Here is a 22,639-nt window from a genome sequence, read left to right on the forward strand (position 1 = left end):
TATTCCATTATATCAAAATGTATCACATAGCTTCTGATGTCCTCTTAGCTTTTTCTATTTGTCTTAAGGATTAAGTGTAGTCCATAATATTAGGGGCATAAGTGTGCTTTGGTGGAGGATTATTAGTGAATGAATAAATGCTGACTTTCTGGGGATTGAGACAAACAGTACGAAAAGTGAGGAGATGTACCCTTTTCCAGCTCCAGGAAATGGAAAAGTAATATGCTCCTTGGCCAGTTCCCTAGCTATGTATTTGTACCAAATTTTAAGATAGAGAATCTGTACAAGGAAGAAAAAAATACACAGTGAGGAAAGTAGAACCAGATCACTCATGCCCTGTGCATCCTGTGCTTCTAATAGGAAGGTTTTAATTTACAGTGTAATAAGGTAAGTTAACATTTTAATCTTTAAAAAAGTGAGGGAAATACATTGTTGCTTGTATCAGTTGGCTGTCATTGTTAGATGACTAGCCTAATGAACTTGACAGCAGTTAAACCCAGGGGTCCACCAAAAGCAGAAGTAACATGGAATAAAAAGAAAATGAAACCCAAAAGAATCTCTGCCCATATAGATCGGGAAACTGGCTGTTTGGATATAGACATGCTGAGATACAGTACCCTTCAGCTTCATGCTACATACTTGGCGGTAGTTAGAGTAGTTAGATATGACTAGCAACAGATCAAAATAGTGTAAGTAGGAGTTATTTAATCTGTCATCCAAATTGACCTGAAATCACCTTAATGTGCTTCCCAATAGGAGTTTAGATTATCGTTCACTTTAAAACTGATCTATGCATGTCAGAAAAGTCATTTTTATATTAAAGGAATCAATATCTTTAGTTACAGATTTTTAGCATTCAGTATTAACTTTGATTTTATTGTACCAGTCATGTTTGGTGGGTAACTCGTGTAGTATATTTCAATTTTAATTTCTGATAACTTCTAGATAAGCATAGATTTCTTTAAAAGATTTTTTTACTTTGATCTACTTTCAAATGTATTTATCAGTACATCAAGGTATTTAATTGTTTGATTTTGCTTGTGTATCTTTTTTACCAGTTCTATCTCCAAGGTTATTAATACTTGGTGAAAATAATATCCATGTTACCTAATTTTGATTAAGAGATTTCTACCAAACCAGAGAGGGAGACAAACCATAAGAGACTCTTAATCTCAGGAAACAAACTGAGGGTTGCTGGAGTGGAGGGGGTGGAAGGGGTGGGGTGGCTGGGTGATGGACATTGGGGAGGGTATGTGCTATGGTTTGCGCTGTGTATTGTGTAAGACTGATGAATCACAGACCTGTACCCCTGAAACAAATAATACATTATATGTTAATAAAAAATAAAAAAATTAAAATAAATAAAATAAAATGTGCCAATAGACATCTTAATCTTGTGGAATAAACATGTTTACTTTTAGGTAGTGTTATTAAATCTGTAACATTGCTAGAGAGAGATGTAGTAATTATAAATGGATACGTTAGACACTAATTAAAATTTTTATTCTGGTAAATAGCTCTGTTTACTATACCTAAAATTGTTAGTCTGTGATAAAGTAGATCTCACTGACATACTAACAACTCATTTTTAAGAGTTTTCAGACTTCTTATTTTACTTCTTTCCTTGGCACATCTCAGTTGGCTGTTCTGCCAAAAATAAAATAAATTAGTAATTGTAATATACTATAAACCTTAGCCTGCTGTTTTCAACTAGTATAGAAGTAGAAAAGGGCTGTTTAAGAATATTGTCATTGATTAAACCATATACAGGCCCTTTTTCATAGGCAAGATCATTACTAGTAGAGTATGGGAAAAATAATTTTAAGATTTGTTTTTGTTGTACAAATATGTTAAACAATCTTATAATGAATACCATGACTAAAAGTGACTACTTTTGTTAAAAATACTTTCTCAAACTTTTTAATTTATTTTAAAATAAATTTAGTTTATAATCTTTTTAGGAATGAGCAGATGATATTGCAGAAAAATTAACTGAAATTAATTTTTGTCCCTGAAGAATGACTTCACTTAAGCACAGAGGAGTCTTCCTGATTTGTTCTTTAGACTGTATATTTCAAAAGAGAAGATGCCAGTCTAACACTTAAAAGCATTTTGATGATTCTCTTGGGAGACTCACATTGAAGAAGTTAGGAAAATTCTATCTAAAAACAAAGATTTGGAATTTAATTTTTTCTTAAACAGTAAAATAACAAAGCCCATTATAGTAATTTTTTTCTTAACTGTTTACCCATTTAGAAATAGTTGTACAACTGGAGGCAAGCATTATTCGTTATTGGTGTATTAGGGTTTTGTTTTTTTTTTTTTTTGGTACAGCATAAAATGTAATTAAATGTACTTTTTGGATTTTCAGATAAAGTAAGTTGTAATAATTAATCACTGACAGTTTTCACATCAGAGAAAATTTTCCTAGTGGTTTGAAATCATAAAGTAATGTAAGAGTGTACTGATTTCCCACTGCTTTCGTAGAATGTAGATTTTTAAAAATCCATCCAATACTTGCATCTCTTAGATGACATCTCTCCAAAAGATTATCAAGTAAAGGACAGATTCAGATAACTCTAAAAGAAAATCACTATACAGTTAGGGAAGGGCAATCTTTCTTCTACTCTCTTAAGTTCTGTGGCTGGGCCTGAGAATTAAACAGAAATAAAACAGATAAACAGGAGAAAAACATACAAATTTTATTTAGTATTTTTATGTGCATGTGAGGGTATTCATAAGGAAAATGAATACCCAAAGAAGCAGTTAGGACTAGGAGCTTGTATATTTTAATAAAGAAACAATGCTTTTGTGGAGAAGTGATGAGACAAAGGGGCTTGGAATAGGGGCAGTAAATTGAGGGGGAAATAACTAGGAAATATAGGAGGGAAACTAATGGAAAGTAAGGGCTATTTTAGTAGGTTAGTTTGTATAGACTGATTTTGGTGTTGACTGCCAGTATCCAGTGATAAGAAGGTTGTCTTCCTGGAACAGAGAAAGCACCTTTCCATGGGAAATTTTTTGATTGGCTTTCAGGTAGAAAGGTGAAGATCAGAGGGCCCTTCCTGCATCTGCTGTTTCTCAAGTGCCTTCAGTTCAAAATAATCACTATGCCAAAGTGGCTCATTTGGGGTTGGTATGTTCTGAACCATTAACAACCATTCTCTAGAGCATGGTTGGCAAACCATGGCCCACAGATAAAATCTAGCCTGCCACCTGTTTTTATAAATAATGTTTTATTGGAACATACCTAAATCTTTTTGCTCACTATTGTCTACAGCTAATTTGTACTATGAGGCAGAGTTGATGAGGCAGAGTTGAGTACTTTGCAACAGATTATATGGCTGGAAAAACCTAAAATATTTACTATCTGGCCCTTTGCAGAGAAAGGAAGAAAGAACCCTGCTCTGAAAACTTTTCTTTATCTGTAAAACAGGGTAATGATATTATCTATCTTAAAGCTATGCTTTTAAAATTCTTAAAATAATGCATGACATATGATAAACATTTAAAAAGTGTTAGGTTTTATTACCTGCAATTTCTACTTGACTCTCTTGGGTTCTTAGTGGTACAGATCCCTTTTGTTTTACACTCTGACTGAAAATCCCTTTCCTCGTTTTAGACTGAGGCTCTTCTCCTTTCCAAATCCATTAGGAATATGGAAATCTGTGTAGACTTTACAGGTATACATGTCTTTTTTACTCTCTGGCTTAAAACTAGATAAGCTGATGTATCTTTCAAGGCACCCACTGTCAAATTTATTGCCATGAAGTTATTTTTGTATCGTCTATCTTTTTAATGTCTGCATAATCTGTAATCATATCCCCTCTTTGATTCTTCTCTTTTTTTCTTTTAATCAGTTTTGCCAGAAGTTTTATCCATTTTACTGAACTTTCAAAGAAGCACTTTTTTGGTTATTGATATTTTTTTGTATTTTTTTGTTTCACTTTTATTGAACTCCACTTTTTTTCTTTTTTCTGCTTATCATGGTTTCATTTGCTCTTCTTTTTCTAGTTTCTTTGGGTAGAATCGTAGATTACTGAGTTTAGAAATTTCTTCTTTGTTAATACAAACATTTAAAACTATACGTATCTCTGTAAGCATGTTTTATGTGCCTCCCACACATTTTGAAATGTATTTTCATTTTCATTCAGTTCAGAATAATTTCTGACTTCCCTTGTGATTTCTTTTTGGGTTATTTAGAAATGTATTTAACTTCCCAGTATTTGGGGGATTTTCCAAATATCTTTTCTATTAATGATTTCTAGTTTAATTCCACCATGTAGAATACTTTTGTATGATTTTATCCTTTAAAATTTATTGAGACTTCTGTTACAGATCACAATTTGGTCTGTCATGGTGAATGTTCCATGTGTACTTGTAAAGATTGTATTCTATTGTTATTGGGTGGAGTGAAATAATATCAACTGTATCAGATTGGTTGATAACATTCAAGTTTTCTATATTCTTACTGATTTTTTAAACTTATTAATTCTGGGGCACCTGGGTGGCTCAGTCAGTTCAGCGTCCGACTCTTGATTTCAGCTCAGTTCATGCATGATCTTAGAGTCATGAGATGGAGCCCCATGTCAGGCTCCACACTGGGCATGGAGCCTGCGTAAGAATCTCTGTCCCTCTCCCTCTGCCAATCAATCAATCAATCAATACTTGTTAATTCTGAGATTGTGCTGAAATGTACAATTATCATTTTTCCTTTCCTGTCAGTTTTTGCTTTGTGTATTTGAAGTTCTGTTGAAGAACATACACATTTAGAATTCATGTGTCTTTTTGATGAATCAACTTATCAGTATAAGAAGGTCCTTTTTATCCCTATAATATCTGTTGTTCTAAAGTCTGCTCTAACATTAAACAGCCTGCTCAGCTTTCTTTTCCATGGTATGTCTTTTTCCATTTGTTTACTTTTAATCTATCTGTGTCTTAAATTTAGTTTCTTACAGGTAGAATATCATTTTTATATTTTTAGTCAACCTGCAATCTTTTCCTTTTATTTATTTATTTATTTATTTATTTATTTATTTATTTATTTATTTATTAAAAGATTTTATTTATTTGAGAGAGATAGCGAGAGCAGGAACACAAGCAGGGGGAGTGGGAGAGGGAGAAGCAGGCTTCCTGCAGAGCAGGGAGCCCAATGTGGGACTTGATCCCAGGACCCTGGGATCATGACCTGAGCCGAAGGCAGATGCTTAACGACTGAGCCACCCAGGCGCCCTGCAATCTTTTCCTTTTAATTGGAGTGTTAAGATCCTTCCACTTAATGTAATTATCAGTATTTAAATTGCATTTAAATCTGGTTCGATTTAGATCTACCATATTGCTATTTGTTTTCTGTTTGGGCCATTAGTTTTTAGTTCCTTTTCCCTGCATTTTCTGCCTTCTTTTGGACTATTTTGTATGATCCCATTTTATTTCCACTTTTGGTTTGTTAGTGAATCTACTTTGTTGCCGTTGTTGCTCTAGGATGTATAATATATACATCTTTATTACAGTTTCTTTAAATATTATACTATTGCATGTATAACATAAGAACTTTATAATGATATATTCTTAATCCCTCTCTTCTATCCTTCATGCTGCTGCTGTTGTTTGTTTTGATTCTACATATATGATGATCCTTGTAATACATTATTATCATTATTGCTTTAGTCAATTACCTTTTAAAGAAACATGAAAATGAGGAAAAGTATTTTTATATTTATCCACCTCTTTGTCAGTTCTCTCTCCTCATTCACTTGTGTAAGAGTGCGTTTTTGTCTGATATAATTTTCCTTCTGCTTGAAGAGCTTTCTCTTAACATTCCTCCTAGTCTAAACCTATGATAGATATACCGTATAGAGTATAAGTATTTGGTATATACTACCATATAGTATAGGTCTGTTGAATTCTCAAAGCTTTCATTTTACTGAAAAATGCTTTATTTCACCTTCATCCTTGAAAGATTTTTTTCACTTGGTACATTTTCCCTAGAATTCTAGGTTAACTGCTCTTTTCTTTTAGTGCTTTAAGATGTCTTCTGGCATCCTTCAGTCATACTTTGTTCCTCTGTACCTTTTTCTTAAAGGGCCAGATAGTAAATGTGTTGGGCTTGTAGGTCACGTCATATTTTAGGCTTATAGGTCATCTGGCCTTTGTTGCAACTACTCAACTTTGGTTTAGTATAAAAGCAGCAATAGATAATATGAAAGTGAATGAGTGTGGTTGTATTCCAGTAAAACTTTACTTATATAAATCACGTGACTGGCCCATGTGCTGTGGTTTGCTGAACCCTGCTCTCTAAGAACAAATCTCTTTTTGTCTGATTGCTTTTAAGATGTTCTCTTTATCATTGTTTTTTGGCATTTTGATGATGATAGTCCTTTTGCGTGGTCCATGTTTATTATGCTTGATTTTGAGCTTTGTGGGTTTGGTGGTTTATAGTTTTTGTGAAATTTGGAAACATTTCAGTCATTATTTGTTTTAGGTATTTTTCTCCCTCCCCACTTGGGACTCCAGTTGCACAGATGTGATCCTGCTTGATATGGTGCCACAGCGCACTCTCTGTTTATTCTGTTTCCTGCTCTTTTTCTTTCTGTGCTTTATTTGAATAATTTCTGTTGCTATCTTAATAGTTCTCTGCTAATTCTTCTATAGTGTCTAATCTGTTAATTCCATTCAGTACATTTTTTCATTTCGTGTATCATATTTTTCATCTCTGAAGATCCTATGTGGGCCTTATTGATGTATTCTCTTTCTCCCTTCATATGTTCATGTTTTTCTTTATATCCAGTTTATAATAGCTATCTTAAAAGCCCTGCTACTAAATCCATCATCTCATTTATGTCTTTTTCAATTGATTGATTTTTCTCCCAGCTATGGGTCATATTTTTCTCCTTTCCATGGCTTTTTTTTTTTTAATTGGATGCTAGGTATTTTAAGTTTTGTTGTTGGATTTTGGATTTTTGTTTTATTCATGTAGCAGTGTTAGATATTGTTGTAGGATCAGTTTGAGCCCTTTAAGGGTTGCTTTTAAGTTGTTTGAGGCAGATCCAGAGCAGATCCTTCTTTGGAAGGGGGATGGGGAGATAGCTCCACTATTTCTGATTTATTCTGCTTTACTCTGCATTAGACTCAGTATGAGCTGTGACCTGGTGCTCTGCATATTATGAATCTTAGGAGAGTGTTTGGCCTGTTGCTTCTGGTGTTTTGTGTTGTTTTCCTCTGCCAGCTTGTTTTGCATGCAGAGATGACACTGTGCAGAAGACTCCAGAAGACCCTCTGCAAATATCTGGAGGCCTGTCTCTGTGCTGCCCCCTCCTCTCCAGTGGTCTGCCCTGCAAACTCTAGCTGCCCAAACCTCCCTGAATTCTAATCTGTGTCTCCTTGACTCAGCAAGACTGCCAGGTTCTGTTTGGGTCCCCTTCCTCATGCTGCAGCTTGGAAGCTTTCTTCAGGCAATAAGCTTGGGCACTCGAGAGACTCACTTATTTCCATTCTTCCAGGGGTCAGAAAACTGCTGCAAATTGTCCAATATCTGAAAACCATTGTTCCTTACCTTCTGTATGATTTTCTAGTTGTTTGGAATGGGCCGATAGTTTCTGTAGCATTTAACCTTACATCTGCAGAAGCAGAGCTCTGATTACCTCTTAACAGACACAGATAAATAACTGTTGATAAATGTACTTTTATTTTTATTTATGGGAACAGTGGATTCTTTTTTAAGAACTAAGAACTAAAAAACAGATTCATTTATTTCAAACTTCAAATTGTTTTCACATTTATTAAATAATGTTTTTAATTTCTCACTAGGGATTCTTAAAATAGATTATATTGTTATTTGATTAATGCAATTCTTTATTTTTTCCTTAAGTCATAAAACCAAGAGTATAAACTAGTAGATTAGTACTTAATATTTGAATATTTGTATTTCTTATTTTCAAGGAGAAAATAATATGTAACTAAGACAAATTGATTGCTCTATTGTATTCAAAGCCTATGAGACCTTGATAAGGTTCAGAAATGGATAAGACACCACCAACAAATCACAATGTGGTAGAATCACACACACAAGCTGACTATAGTGTACGATAGGAGCCAATTACCTTTGGTGCCTAGAGAAAAAGAAATTAATTCTTTACTGGGGTATGAGAACAGGCTTCAGTTGGAGGTGACATTGGAGCAGGGTCTTAACAGAATGAATAGATATGGAAGAGTAGGAGGAATTAGACTAGAATATTTCATTTTCTTCACTTCTATTTTTTGAACATATAAAGTTAATATATTAGTCAGTTATTCACCCAAGGAAGAGTTACCAGGCATAATGAATAGTTTCATTTCAAGTCTTGGTTGTTAGTTTTCTGTTGCTGAGTAACAAATAAATTTAGTGATTTAAAAGCATTTATTATCTCAGTTTCCATGCTTTATGAGTCTGGGCAGAGCTGAACTTAGTCCTGTGCTCACGGTCTAACAATTCTTTGATTAAGGTGTCAACCAGTATGACAGTGTCATCTGAGGCTCAGGGTCCTCTTCCAAGTTTACTAGTTATTGGCAGAATTCAGTTTCCCGTGGTTGTAGGGCTGACTGAGTTCCTGGGCTCCCAGAGGCTGTTTGCTTTCCCTGCCTGTCCTGCACACCACAACATGGCTGTTTGATTCTTCATGAGCAGCAGGAGAGCATCTCGGCGGTTTCTAATGTATTGATCTCTTTGACTTCTATCTCTGATATATAGACTCTCTTTTAAAGGGCTCACCTTATTAGGTCATCCCCTCCTCCCAGGATAATCTTGTTTTTGATTAACTGAACGTCAGCTGACTAGGGACCCTAATTATATCTTCAGAATCCCTTCATCTTTGCTACCTAATGTAACCTAATCATAAGAGAGATAGCCCATCTAATTTACAAGTTCCGTCCACACTCAAGGAGAAGGGATTAGATGGGGAATGTACACTAGGGAGAGGGAATCTGGGGGCTGACTTAGAATTCTGCTGACCACAGTTTGATTTACACTATTAATATAATTTGGAGACTACAAATTATATTTTATAGAGAAGATACAGAGAGACTGGAAATACTAATAAACCAGCACAGATCAAACAGTTGAAAACAAACAGCTGTTTTCTAAAGTTATTAGACTAGTAGCTTCAGTATATTGTATTTTTTTTCCTTTACTTAAAATATAGTTTAACTGAACTGATGTGATCATTCTTTTTTAAGAAAAGAATTTCATCGAAACTTTGAAAATTTTTCATTTGCTTTACAGTAAACACGTACAATTTTGAAAATCCTCAGTTTCTTCTTTGGACATAATTTTAGTGCTTAGATCTATGCTCCATTAACTATTTTGCAGTTCTATGGTAATGTTCTCCTAGCAACATGAAAGGGGAGGCTGAATATTCTGCACAATTGGCAGTGCAGTGTTGCTTAGCTACCTATCTTTTTAATTTGAAACATTAGGCATTTCAATAATAGGTAGCCCTTAAGCTCTTAAGTGTTTGCTCATGACACAGTGCGGTGTTTTATGTGTGCTTTTCACCTTTGTATTATAGCTGTTATTGTGAAAGTTTTTTAAAAAATAGTGTATTTAATAGCAGTCAGTAGAGTACTTTAACTACATAAAATCAGTCATTTTATGAGAAGTTCTAATATGGACACAAATGAAATTATAAGCTATACTTTAATATGAACTTACCTTAAATGCAGCTGTACTACCAAATGCAATAATTATACCAATCTGTCATTTGATTGCAAGGAAAATTATTGTAGAATGTCTAAAATATTACCTATAGTTGTTTTAAAAATAGCAATCTTGTTATACTCCAGCAGTATCATTAAATACATACTGAAAAAGCACTTTATTATATTATGTTGCTGTCATGCTATTCATGTTACATTTTCTTAAACTTAGAATACCAAGTACTAAACAGTATTATTGCAGTGTATCTCCTAATTTGGAAAAGATGAGTATATGAAGATTCTTCTAAGTGGATTCTTTCAATAGAAGTTTTTCCTATATATTCCCTTCCCCCTACACACACAAAAAATAAAGAAATACATATCCATTGTAGAAACGTATTTTCAAAAGTATATAGAAGTTTAGAGAAGAGATTAAAACTACCTAATTCTATTTCATCCAGAGAAACACTATTAAGACCTTAATATATTCCTTTTCTTTGAATATTGTTATAGAAGATCATATTTCATACTTAATTTGAATCTTGCTTTTACTTTCTTATTATTACAGCGTAAGTGTGTTTCCAAATCATTAAAATTATTTGAAAACATTTTGATTACTATTTATGTAGATGTACCATATTTCCTGTATTATTGTTTATATGGATTGTTTTCTTTTTTTTTATTATGTAAATAACACTGAGAAGAAAATCTTTGTGCAAAACCTTTGTCAGCATTTCTGAGTTTTTTTTTTTTTTTAAAGATTTTATTTATTTATTTGAGAGAAAGAATGAGATAGAGAGCATGAGGGGGGGAGGGTCAGAGAGAGAGGCAGACCCCCTGCTGAGCAGGGAGCCTGACGTGGGACTCGATCCCGGGACTCCAGGATCATGACCTGAGCCGAAGGCAGTCGCTTAACCAACTGAGTCACCCAGGCGCCCCATTTCTGAGTTTCTTAATGTAGCTCAGAGTGTAACAGTTCCTCTGAATGAAAAAATACAAACATTTTAAAGACCTCTAAACATGTTAATAGATTATTTTTCTGAAAAGTTGACCATCCTCATTAACATTTACTAGTGTAATTTTTAAAAGATGAAGAAATAGTTAAATATTATTTTTAATTTGTTTTTATGATCAAGAAGATTGAATTTTTTCAATGTTAATTAGCCATTTGTAATTATTTTGTGAAAATTTTCATTTCCTTATTCCATTTATTAATAAATCTTGTGTCTATTGATTTTGGGGAGATCTTCATGTACTAAACTTATCCCCCTTTCTATCATATTTTCCCATTTATTCACCTTTTGGTTTGTACACTTTGCAAAACACAGAGCTTTCAAAAAGTTCTTTTAAAAATCTCTTCACCTTGGGGCGCCTGGGTGGCTCAGTCGTTAAGCGTTTGCCTTTGGCTCAGGTCATGATCCCAAGGTCCTGGGATCGAGCCCCGCATTGGGCTCCCTGCTCCTTGGGAAGCCTGCTTCTCCCTCTCCCACTCTCCCTGCTTGTGTTCCCTCTCTTGCTGTGTCTCTCTCTGTCAAATAAATAAATAAAATCTTTAAAAAAAAAAATCTCTTCACCTTTTGGTTTTATTTTCATTTATTGCTTTTAGATTTATAAATCCCTTTAGTGTGCAAATTCTCCTACATTTTATCTCTTTTTACTCCATTCACCTGTGGGTGGGCACTGACTCAAGCTAGTAGAAGCTTCTTGTCTCAAATCCCAGCTCACAACTGGGCATTTACAGAATGAATCTTTGTAGCCCTTGATGCTTGCTACACCCAAAGGGCATCCATTCTTTCAGCAGTGTTTCCCAGTTGCTACAGTTCTGGCTGGTCAGCAGCAAACTAGCAGATGTAAATCTCCACCATTGTGGATCGTCCATCACCTTCCTTCTGCCTTTCAACAATGCCTGGCTTTTCTCATCACCTGACTTTGCTCTGCTCTTCACCAACCCAAATATGACACGTTGTTCAAGGGCCAGCTCTCCCAAGAGGTCCTTTCTGAGTCAGCTCGTAGGCCCTTGGCCTCGTGCGTTCTGCTCCCCACAATGAGTTTCTTCTGCCACTGCTCTCCACTGGTACTTTTTTTTTTTTTTTAAAGATTTTATTTATTTCTTTGTCAGAGAATGAGAGAGAGAGAGCAAGCAGGGGGAGCTGCAGACAGAGGGAGAAGGAGGCTCCCTGCTGAGTAAGGAGCCTGATGTGGGACTCGATCCCAGGGCCCCAGGATCATGACGTGAGCTGAAGGCAGACGCTTAACTGACTGAGCCACCCAGGCATCCCTCTCCACTGGTACTTTTTTAACATAGCTACCATTAGAATGTGTCCCTAGGTGCCACTTTACAAAGAAAATTTTAAAAAAACGTTTCTACATCTAATATTTTTACATCTAATTCTAAACCATGTAAAGTGTATTTTGGTTTATAATGTTGGGCTAGCAACAAAACTGTTTTTTCCAAATGTTAATCCAGAGTACCAGTAAGAATATTTACTTGCCCACTTTTTTGTGATAGCTCTTTTATCATGTACTAAATTCTTGGCTACTGGGCTTGATTGCCTGCTTTCTATTCTGTTGCATTGATCTTTCTATTTTGCATGAGAACAACATTTTAGATTAGCTTTATCATATCCTTTTTTATATTCTGGTCTGTTTACTCATTTTTATAGGGTAATTTGGATTGTTTACCTTACATCTCATGTTATGGCTATTTCTGTTATTTTATGTTTTTTATTGCTGTTGTGAATGGAATTTTTTTTTTTTTCTGTTCTGTTTTTTGACTCGTTTTTGGTAACATATTCAAAGTTTTTTTTATATTTATCTCAAATCTGAGCTCTTGGGGCGCCTGGGTGGCTCAGATGGTTGGGTGTCTGCCTTTGGCTCAGGTCATGATCCTGGGGTCCTGGGATCGAGCCCCACATCAGGCTCCAGGCTCAGCGAGGAGCCTGCTTCTCCCTCTCCCTCTGTCTCTCTCCCTGCTCATGCTCTCTCTCTCTCTCTCTCTGTATCTCTGTGTCTCAAATGAATAAATAAAAAATCTAAAAAAAAAAAATCTGAGCTCTTTATTTTTCATAATTATGAATTTATCTTGTAGAGTTTGTTGATATCTAATCATAATATTTGCAGATGAAAATTTACTTCTCCTTACTGGAACTTATGTCTAGATTGGTTAGAAATTCCAGAGCACTATTAAGTAATAATGTTAACAGTGGATATTCTTGTCATGGGAAAACTAAAATCATAGTTAAGGAAAAACTATGGTCAATTTTATATTTAACAAATTACAGTAAAAAGTAAAGCATCTTCAATTATCCTAGATTAGATAATTGCTTTGCAAATTTACCATGAGTAGGGTGCATCAGAATCCTAGGAGATGTTCATTTCCCCAGCAGGGGGCAACATCTGGGTAACACTAATTACTAACTTTAAAAGGAAAGGAGCTAGACTTCTGGTCTAGATTGCAATTGAGAGGAGGAAGGCTAGAGGAAGCTAGGTGAATTAGTCTCTGGGTTCCCCTATTTCATTTCCGGGAGAGCAATTCCTGGCATGGTGGCAATTGGAATCAGTCTGTTTCCAGGAAGCCCATAAGAGAGAACTGGAAGAGCATCAATATAGCTCCTTTACTGGGGAGGTTATGCAAAGAATATTCATGAAATTTACCTCTAGAAGACGTATAGCAGGTATTTTTCCTGGATGGCTTCATCAGAGTCTGGCTCTAGATAACTGTTCAGGTGTGACAGATGCTTTGTGAAAGTTAGATGAGTTAATGGGGCTGGATTTCTTATTCGAGGAGGGTCAGAGGAGATTATCTTGTCAGACCATCCCCCCCCACCTCAGCAGAGTTCATGGTGGACAAGAGGTTGATTAGTTGCCCTTTATGCTGTTCTTATTTGTACCATTCCTGCAGAAATCTGAAGCCACAAGTATGTAGATGGGAACTTTATTTTCTTATGATAATAAAGGATCAGGGTATTTCCTTCCACATTAATTACATCAGTGGTTGTATTCCATAGCTTTTGATGCATAATAAACCACTCTAAAACTTAGTGGCTTACAGTATCAACCATTTTCTTAGCTCATAATTCTGCAAGTTGACAGTTTAGGCCAAGTTTAACTGGGCAGTTCTGTTCTCGGCTGAGTTCCCTCATGAGTCTATGGGCAGTCCTGGGTTGGTTAGGCCGGTCTGCTTCTGGGAGTTGGCTGGTTCTTGTCTGGGGAACCTGAGTTCTTCTCCACATGATGTCTTTGCCTCCAGAAGCCTTGCCTAGATTTTTTTCTCATGGTGGTAGCAGAGTCTGAGAGAGCAGAAGCAAGCAAAGCCTTGGAATTAGGACACTGTTGCTTGTGTTGCATTTTGTCGACCAAAAGATGTCACAAGGATGTAAATTCCATTTCTTGGTGAGAGTTGCTATAACAGCACATATTGCAAAGGGCATGGATACAAGGGAAGTATGGAGAATTGGGCCATTTTTTGCCACCAATCTGCCACAGTTAGGTGAATGAAGGACTCAAAGATGTGCTTAGGGCACTCTTCCTTGTCAACGTGGATTTTAATTTTGCTCCCTTTTTATCTCAGCCTGTTGCCCTTGTATCTTGTATAATTTTTCTCTTTGTACCATTCTTTTATTTTCAATTTCTTGTGCATCTTTATTCAAGTCAATGCCAAACAAAATTTTTCTAAAATGATCTTTTGGTTCCTGATTGCATCTTATTCTGAGATATGTTCTCTGCATCTTCAGGATATTTCTTTATTGTGTGTGGGAGTATTTTTACTCATAGACCTCTCCATGTTTTTCCTTTTTCTTAGAATGCTGTTGGTATGTGCCAACAGAGTATGTGAATGCTTCTCCCTATCTACTTCAGTTTGAATGCCTTCTCAGACCTGCATCTGAAAAATAATTTGTTATACATTTCCTGTGATTGGCAGGCAGTCATCAAATGTGGTTTTGCTAAACTAAACAAGGATCCGAGGATCCTCTGCTACCACGCTACCTATGTATGTCTGGTTTGGGGGCACTTTAAAATGGTGAAGTGTATGGAAAAACCTGTTTCTTTTCTTTTTTTTTTTTTAAAGATTATTTATGTATTTATTTATTTGACAGAGAGATAGCCAGAGCACAAACACAAGCAGGGGGAGTGGGAGAGGGAGAAGCAGGCTTCCCGCCGAGCAGGGAGCCCGATGTGGGGCTCGATCCCAGGTCCCTGGGATCGTGACCTGAGTCGAAGGCAGACGCTCAACGACTGAGCCACCCAGGCGCCCCTGGAAAAACCTGTTTCTTAACATGCGCTACTACAAGGATTTTTCCTATATTTTCCCTTCTCTTCAGAGGTTTTCATGTGGATATTGAAACTTCTTAGATGCAGTGAACCATTGTCAGTGCCCCTCTACCTTCTGACTTGTTCTTTACTGGGAACTGTATTCAGATGGTAAAGAGATTTGCCATTGCGGGGATAGGAATGAGTTACACTACTTTTGGCTGCCTCGTCAAGCCACCCTTCTACTCTGAAACACAATCTCTTGAATAGCAGGCAGGAAAAAGGAGAGAGCAGAAGTCCCTTTCTCAGTTGACAGAATTATTGTGTTTCCCAGTGCAAAGCAATCCTTTTTCAGAAAAGCAGGCCACTATTAATTTGTTTGTAGACCTGGTTTCTAGGACTTTCAGATAGTGAAATTATCTGAGGTTTCTCATCAGAGGTTAAATTCATTCTAGTAGGATGTGCTCTTGTCTTTCTGTGTCTTCATATGTATTTTCCTCAGAAGATGGGAAAGGCTGCACTGGAAGATTCTACGTAGATGCCATGCTAAGCTAAGAGTCCAAGTTGTATTTAATTAATAATTCATTTGCCATTTTCTTTTAATCAAAAATATGTAATACAATAAAAAATATAGCAACTGCAAATAGCCATTTTGAAAGCTGAGATTTGCTGCTCTTTGTTAGTCTGTACAATGTTATATTGTAAATAAATACAAAATTCCATTATAATTTTGGAGTGATTACATACATTTCTTAGTCCTCCATTATTACATTCAAAGCTCTAGCACTTTGCTCTTCTCTCTGGTCCTCTCCTGGGCATCAGTGGTCTAAATATGGGACACATCTTATTGAAGGAGCCAGGAAGCAATGCCTCCAGAATTCTCTGAGCCAGTCTTTGGAATAATAGATCAAAATAGCTGCCAGGACCAGTCTTGGGAGAAATGATAGTGACTTCCAAAGAAGCTTTCGTTGTCTTCTTCCTGGCAACTATTTCTGGCTAAGTTTAAGATCTAATGGTACAACTCTGACCTCAGGGAATCCATCTCATTGGAAAGTAACTGGAGTTTCTACAGCTGCAGAACTAAGATTGCTATTAACTACTTGATTATTATTTCAGTAATCTCTAATGAATCACAGAGCTTAAATGATGTTCACCTTTTTTTTTTTTAAAGCATGAGTTGGTTTAAATACTATCTGAAAGTTACAGTATTTTTAAACTCTTGAAAGTTCACATCACCTGAACTCTTTTAGCACTGAAATTCATTAAATTGGTTTATGGAATAATCGTCTGTATTGTATATTATAGCCTGTCCTTCTATAGGTAAGAGTTTAATGCCAGATTTTGATAATATTTATTTAAATTTTTTAAAGCATGAACCTGTGTGGTGTGTGTGTGTTTTCAAATACCATCTAAATCCGAGACTCCTAGTTATTGGGGAAAATGTGAATCTTGTTGCCCCAATTAGGTCAGTACTCTTAAACTGAATTTTCAGGGTACATCTGCAAACTATTGTATAAAGGTGTGCTTCCTCTAATAACTAATAATGACAACCTTTTCCCCATTTATGGAAAAAGAATTTTTGGTTTAGCTTTTTCAACCCTTTGGCATGGATTACAAATTGTTTGAATAATAGAAAATAAACATGACAAAAAACAAGCAGTAGTAAATCACGTTTAATTCACTCACTTGTTTTTCATTGTCACATGCTTGTGATATCTACCTTCCCTGTCCTTAATATAACTATGCTTTATATTAATCTAGATTTTCTACTGGAATTAAATTAAGATTTTTCATAGTGTTTCACAAAAGCTCTTCCATCTGAAATGCCACTGGACTTACCATCTTATAAGAGACTAGAGGGAAAGAACCTCTGTCATCATCATTTCACATATGATCAGAGCCATTGCAGAGTTTTGAATAGAAAGTAACATGAGGAAGAATTGGATTACAATATTTTTGGTGTTTGGGGAGTTTTCTGGAAGTAGTGGGAGGGGGTGAGAATAGACTTAAGAGTTAGGGTAGCACGTAACCACTGTAAACAGTATTGTCAGTTGTGTTTATATTATGTGGTTGACTAAAACTCCAGCGTGATATGAAAACAGTAAGGTTGATTTCTCTGTTAGTTTGACCAGTTAATTTTGAATTGAAATGTATACAAAAATCAGATTGTTTCAAACATTGTTCCTCATAACTAACAAACACAAAAGAAAGTTATCTAAAAAGTACTCTGAAGGGCGCCTGGGTGGCTCAGTTGGTTAAGCAACTGCCTTCGGCTCAGGTCATGATCCTGGAGCCCCGGGATCGAGTCCCGCATCGGGCTCCCTGCTCGGCAGGGAGTCTGCTTCTCCCTCTGATCCTCCCCCTCTCATGCTCTCTGTCTCCCATTCTCTCTCTCAGATAAATAAATAAAAAATCTAAAAAAAAAAAATAAAAAAATAAAAATAAAAAGTACTCTGAGTTTCAAATCATCACTTTTCTAGGTGGGAACAGGTAGTTATAGACTGACTGCATTCTCAGAAAACACATCATTGTTGTAATTGTGCATTCATTCATTCCCAGGAGGTCTGTGTTACTATGCCCATTTTACAGATTCAGAAATTCAGAGTGGTGAAGTGGCTTCACAGGTAACATGGGCTTTAAGTGTTAAAACTAAACTTTGAACCCAAAGCAGTTGTTTCTAAATCCCATGCTCTTTGAACCACACCACACTGAGCCCTCGTTTTTAAATTATTTATTTAATTTTTTTAAATTACAAAAGTAATGTGTGCTTAAAACAAACAATACCTATTGCGTACATATGAGGCTTTTATTATTATACAAATATGTATACATATTTTATAAATATATATTTGTATTTTAAGAAAATGTGTCTAGCAGCAATATGATTGATAGATGGAAAAGAGAGGGCATCTTGGAGGAAGAGAAGCTAGTTAGGACACTATTTCAGTGATCCTGACAAGAAATGATAAGAGCTAGAACCAAGGTAGTGGCAGTGGCAATAGAAAACTTAGAAAGGACAGACATGATAGCGAGAAAACCTGTAAGAATTAGGAACTCATGGAAATGGGAAGGTCTGAGAGGAGCTAAGAGGGGAGCTAAGAATGACTTCCAGTTTTATCACTTTGGCAACATGGTGATGCCCCCCGTATGGATGGAGTGATGGAAAACAGGGAAGAAAACAGAATTGGGTGGAGGACTCAGGAATGAATTTGCTCTTGGCTATAGTAAAGTTTGTGATCCTTTAGAATATCCAAGTAGAGATGTCTGTTAATTGTACGTAAACCTAGGGTTTAGCGTAGAGTTCCATGTTAGTGATATAAATTTGGGAATCATAAGCTTGCTGACAGAGGTCAAAACCAGGGTACAGGTGTTACCCAGAGAGATTATTTATATAACGGGAGAGAATAAATGGCTGAGGGCAGAGCTCTAGACAACACGAGCATTTCAGGGGCAAAGAAGACTGAAAAAGAATGGTTAGGGAAGTAGGGGAAAAACCTGGGGAGAGTATCACTGAAGCCAAGAGAGGAGAATTTCAGAAGAGAAGGAAGAAGTTGCAGAAAGATCACCTAGTTGAAAACCAGGCATTTCCATAGATAACTTCTCCATTTATAAAATTAAAAGAAAAATAGAGTTTTGTTGTATCAAAATGTTCTTTTGAATTCTTTTAGTGGGTTTATAATGTTGTCTACATTAAGCAACTATACTAGCATGGCCCTTACTGACGAATTCTGGTTGATTTGACTTGATGTGTTTTATATTTAAGCTTGCCTGCCTGCCTACCTGCCTTCCTTCTTTCCTTCCTTCTCTCCCTCCCTTCCTCCCTGCCTGCCTCCTTTCTTCTTGTAATGTGATGAGCTTAGGATTGACTAAAGAACATTAGGTGTCCTATATATGGGAAACCAAACTATAAGGTGCAGATACCTCTAAGAGATTTATGAACCTTCCTTGGCTAGTTTACATGGTGACTAAAGAAAATTTTAGATGACAGTTCTCTTTACTCAGTTCTACTCTAAAATATGATTCTAGGGGCCTCTAGGTGGTGCAGTCAGTTAGGCGACCGACTCTTGGGTTCAGCTCGGTTCATGATCTTGGGTTGTGGGATCGAGCCCTGTCTTGGGCTCCACGTATAGCGCCATGGAGTCTGTTTGGGTTTCTCTCTTTCCCTCTGCCCCGCCCCCCCATCACGCACATGTTCTCTCTCTCTCAAATAAATAAATCTTAAAAAAAATATGATTCTCATATCATAACTATCCTTACAATCTTGGCCAGTAGTTTAGGAAGTAAACCTCATAAAAAGATCATAGTTACAGACCTCCAATTTCAGGGACATAACGTAGCTGTTGCAATGACAACTAAAGGGAGAAGACTGATCTGCCTTTCCTTGCTGGACAAAGAAATATACAGGACACTTGGCTGGGTTTTGAGGGGTAGGGAATGGACAAAGGGATATAAAATGAATACAGCCAGACATTTCCCCCTGGAATTTTGCAGGGAGATAACCAATAAAGATAATTATGTTACTCGATAGAAGTAAGAGTAGAAGGAGCTACACATTCAAAGAAAAGAATATAGCAGGTGGGAAAATCTGAAGGAGTTGGCATTTTAGTTGGTGAATTTCAAATAGGGTTCAGAATGGAGTAAGGAACATTCTGTCTCAAGGGCTTACCATGACCAAAGGTATGGGCCCCCAAACAAGTATTTGTTGAATATCAGAACAAATGGAATTGGATAGCATTTGTTTTTCCAGTGACTTAATCAGTATAATATACGTATGTCTCCTGTGTGCCAGGCACCGTGACAGGGGGGTGCTGGGAGTACAAGCAAGGTGACCCTCGTAGAGTTATAGTCTAGTGGGAGAGACAGACAAAACCAACAAACTAATGAATATATAAATTCAAAGTGAGAAGGACTAGTAGGCTACTGAAGAGCTTGGGTGAAGAGAGCTGTTTGGCTGGGTAGTCAAGGAAGCCTCTTTGAAGAAACAAAATGGCGTCTGAAACTGACCTCTGTAAGAACCACATTGAAATATTTACCCAGTTAGAAGCTTTTGTTGTTGTTGCTGTCCTAATACACTTAATTTGGCTAAATTACTTCCCCTTCAAAGACAGCCTGTGAAATTTCTGTTTCCCATCAGTATTTGTTTGACCCATTATTGTTAAGTTTACCGTGTCCTCTTTGTTTTGCAGAAACCAAAGCTGAAAGATTGGCATCCTCCTGGGGGTTTTATTCTGGGATTGTGGGCACTCATTATAATGGTTTTCTTCAAAACTTATGGAATCAAGCATATGAAGTTCATTTTCTAGACATGATGTGTGAAGAAGATGGCATGGAAGACTGCAACCTTGGATAAAATTTTATGTCATTATACATTTTAAAAAATACATTGTTCTTGTGTGAATTGGGCAAAAAGTATAGGGAAACTAAATTTGAATGAACTATTGATTTTATAACTTAAAGATAAATAACTGTTAATGCAAATGCTAAGTGGCACTAACTATACTTGTTTTTTGTTGTGCATGTTATTAAAAAGATTGGACAAAGATCAGAGTATATTTAATGGCTATTTTTGAAAATAAAAATTTCCCCTAATCTTACCCCCTTTTCATTCGGAAAAGAAAAAAATGTGAAGACATTTAAATTCTCACTAGCAGAGGTGATTTCTTGTCAGGAATTTTGTGTGTGTCCTCCTAGTCTTTTTTTTCAATGTACATATTTTTTTCCTAAATAGAGATCGTATAGAATATTTCACTCTGTAACTTTTCATTTTACAATATGTTATCAACCCTTTCCCTCTCCTTGGACATTTTTTAGAACACACTGTGAATGGTTGCACAGTATCCATTTTATGAATGTACAGTAAGTTATTTAACACTCTTCTGTTGTTGGACCTACTTACCTTGTTCTCAGAATCTTCCTTTGGTTGATTCTTCAGTGGGTTAGTATTTTACTGTCAGCCATTCATGGAATTCTGCAGCTTTAATTATAAGTAAATATAAAAAAATGAGTTCCTTAACTTATGGTACTGATAGTCTTTGGGACCTTATTTGCTGTCAGTTTGCCTGGAAAATATAAGACCTTTGAGAATTTCATATTATTGACTGCTCAAGAGAAACAGACCCCATCATTTTACATTTCTAAGCATTCTGTGATCCTCAAGAATTGATTACTTCCTCTTCAATTTCCATATTGAAAGAGACATTTCATTCTGTTTAAGGTGAACCTTGTCACTGGCTGGGTCTGTACTTTTCCTGAGATAATCCCATAGAGTGGATGAGAGTGGATGACTGTCTGGAAAGGTCACACGTAGAACCCTGCCTTTTTGTTTGACTGATGCATCACTTAAGGCAGAAAAGACCTTTTTGCTCTCCAAGAAGATTTAAGAATTCACATGAACTTCATCGCTGATTTCTTTTAGCTCATCAGCCATCTGCCTATCTTTCTCATAACTGGCAATAGTATTGAGATTGTGTTTTGGCATCAGCCCCAGATACTGTTTTTTTTTTTGTTGTTGTTGTTTTGCATATAAGGGGGGAAAAACCATGAAAGTTGAGTGTTCATGTCCCACAGGATACCTTTTTGTATTTTATCTGTTTTTTTTCCCCCAAGAATTTATGTGTTAATCTTTATTCATTACAAAGAGCTGATTTATAATTATAGGTAACATTAAGAAGACAACTCATCCTCCACAATAAAACCTCATAAAATTAATATTCCTTAGGATTTGTTTTCCTTTTAACACTTAAAATATTGCCCTTTAATTACATGCAAAATGGTCGTACACTTCACGGGCAGAGGATTAACTGTTAACTCTCAGGTTAGAACAAATGATATTAAGGCTTTTGCCGGCTCTGAATCTTCATTTGAATTGATCTTTTTATTGGTGTACTCGATGAATTCAGATATTTTATCTGAATAAATGGAGAGGGATTCTTTTGTACATAGAAGGGAAAACAAACTTACTCTTGACTAGCCAGATCATAGTAGCACTAAGAGACAGAAAAGGTTGACCAGAGCACCCTGCAAACACTTACACAAGGTCATGAACACTAGGGTGAGGCGGAGCTACTTAGCGTCAAAAGGAAATATGATTGATCTTGAGCCAAAGTAATTTAGTTTGAATATAATTAAATACACCCTGATGGTAAAGACTGCTGGAAAGTATAAGGCTTCCTCTCCAGAGGCTGTAGAAGGTGCCCTTCTTAGTTAAAACCAAACTGGGAAAAGTAATACTGGATATTATATACAGGATTAATTTTGCCCAGGCAGAGTTTCAAAGGGCAGTTATTTCTCTTTCTGTTTCATTATTGAATTTTCAGAATATAGTTAAAGCAGAAAGCTTAATCTATGTTAAATGTTCAGCTCGTAACCATAATGTTTTTACATAAAGTATATTCTGCTTTCAATAATAAGTAAATCCGCTGCATGTGGTAAGTGGGTAATATTGTAAGTGCAATTAAATAGTCCAGACTTCAAATTATACCAGAAAAGCGCATCCTTAAATATATTCTGGAGCCACAAAGAGCTGAACAATGGAAAGGGGTTTTCTTCTTGCTTTTCTCACAGTGTTGTTGTGAGGATCAGATGAGATAATGTTATGACTAAACACTTTGGAAATTGTTAATATATGGTGGTGCTATTTTCCTTATTTTGGCTTAGGAAGATACCAACAGGGAAGTTAATGATCCCACTGTCCCTTGTTCTGCTGCACTTACTTACCTGT

The 22,639-nt window shown here is 36.1% G+C and overlaps 1 protein-coding gene across 1 annotated transcript in view; it reads left to right on the plus strand.

Annotated features, from left to right (window-relative positions):
• Nucleotides 1–20,461, plus strand: part of PIGK (phosphatidylinositol glycan anchor biosynthesis class K) — a 119,141-nt gene extending 98,680 nt beyond the window's left edge. Inside the window, exon 11 of the mRNA XM_035018242.1 lies at nt 20,106–20,461. Coding sequence (XP_034874133.1) covers nt 20,106–20,222 — 117 coding nt within the window. The 3' untranslated portion in view covers nt 20,223–20,461. The remainder of the gene's footprint in view (nt 1–20,105) is intronic.
• Nucleotides 20,462–22,639: the final 2,178 nt, after the last annotated feature.

The sequence above is a fragment of the Mirounga leonina genome, unplaced genomic scaffold (assembly GCF_011800145.1).
Source record: "Mirounga leonina isolate KUSES-001 unplaced genomic scaffold, KU_Mleo_1.0 Mir_173, whole genome shotgun sequence".
In the NCBI taxonomy this organism is placed as follows: domain Eukaryota; kingdom Metazoa; phylum Chordata; class Mammalia; order Carnivora; family Phocidae; genus Mirounga; species Mirounga leonina.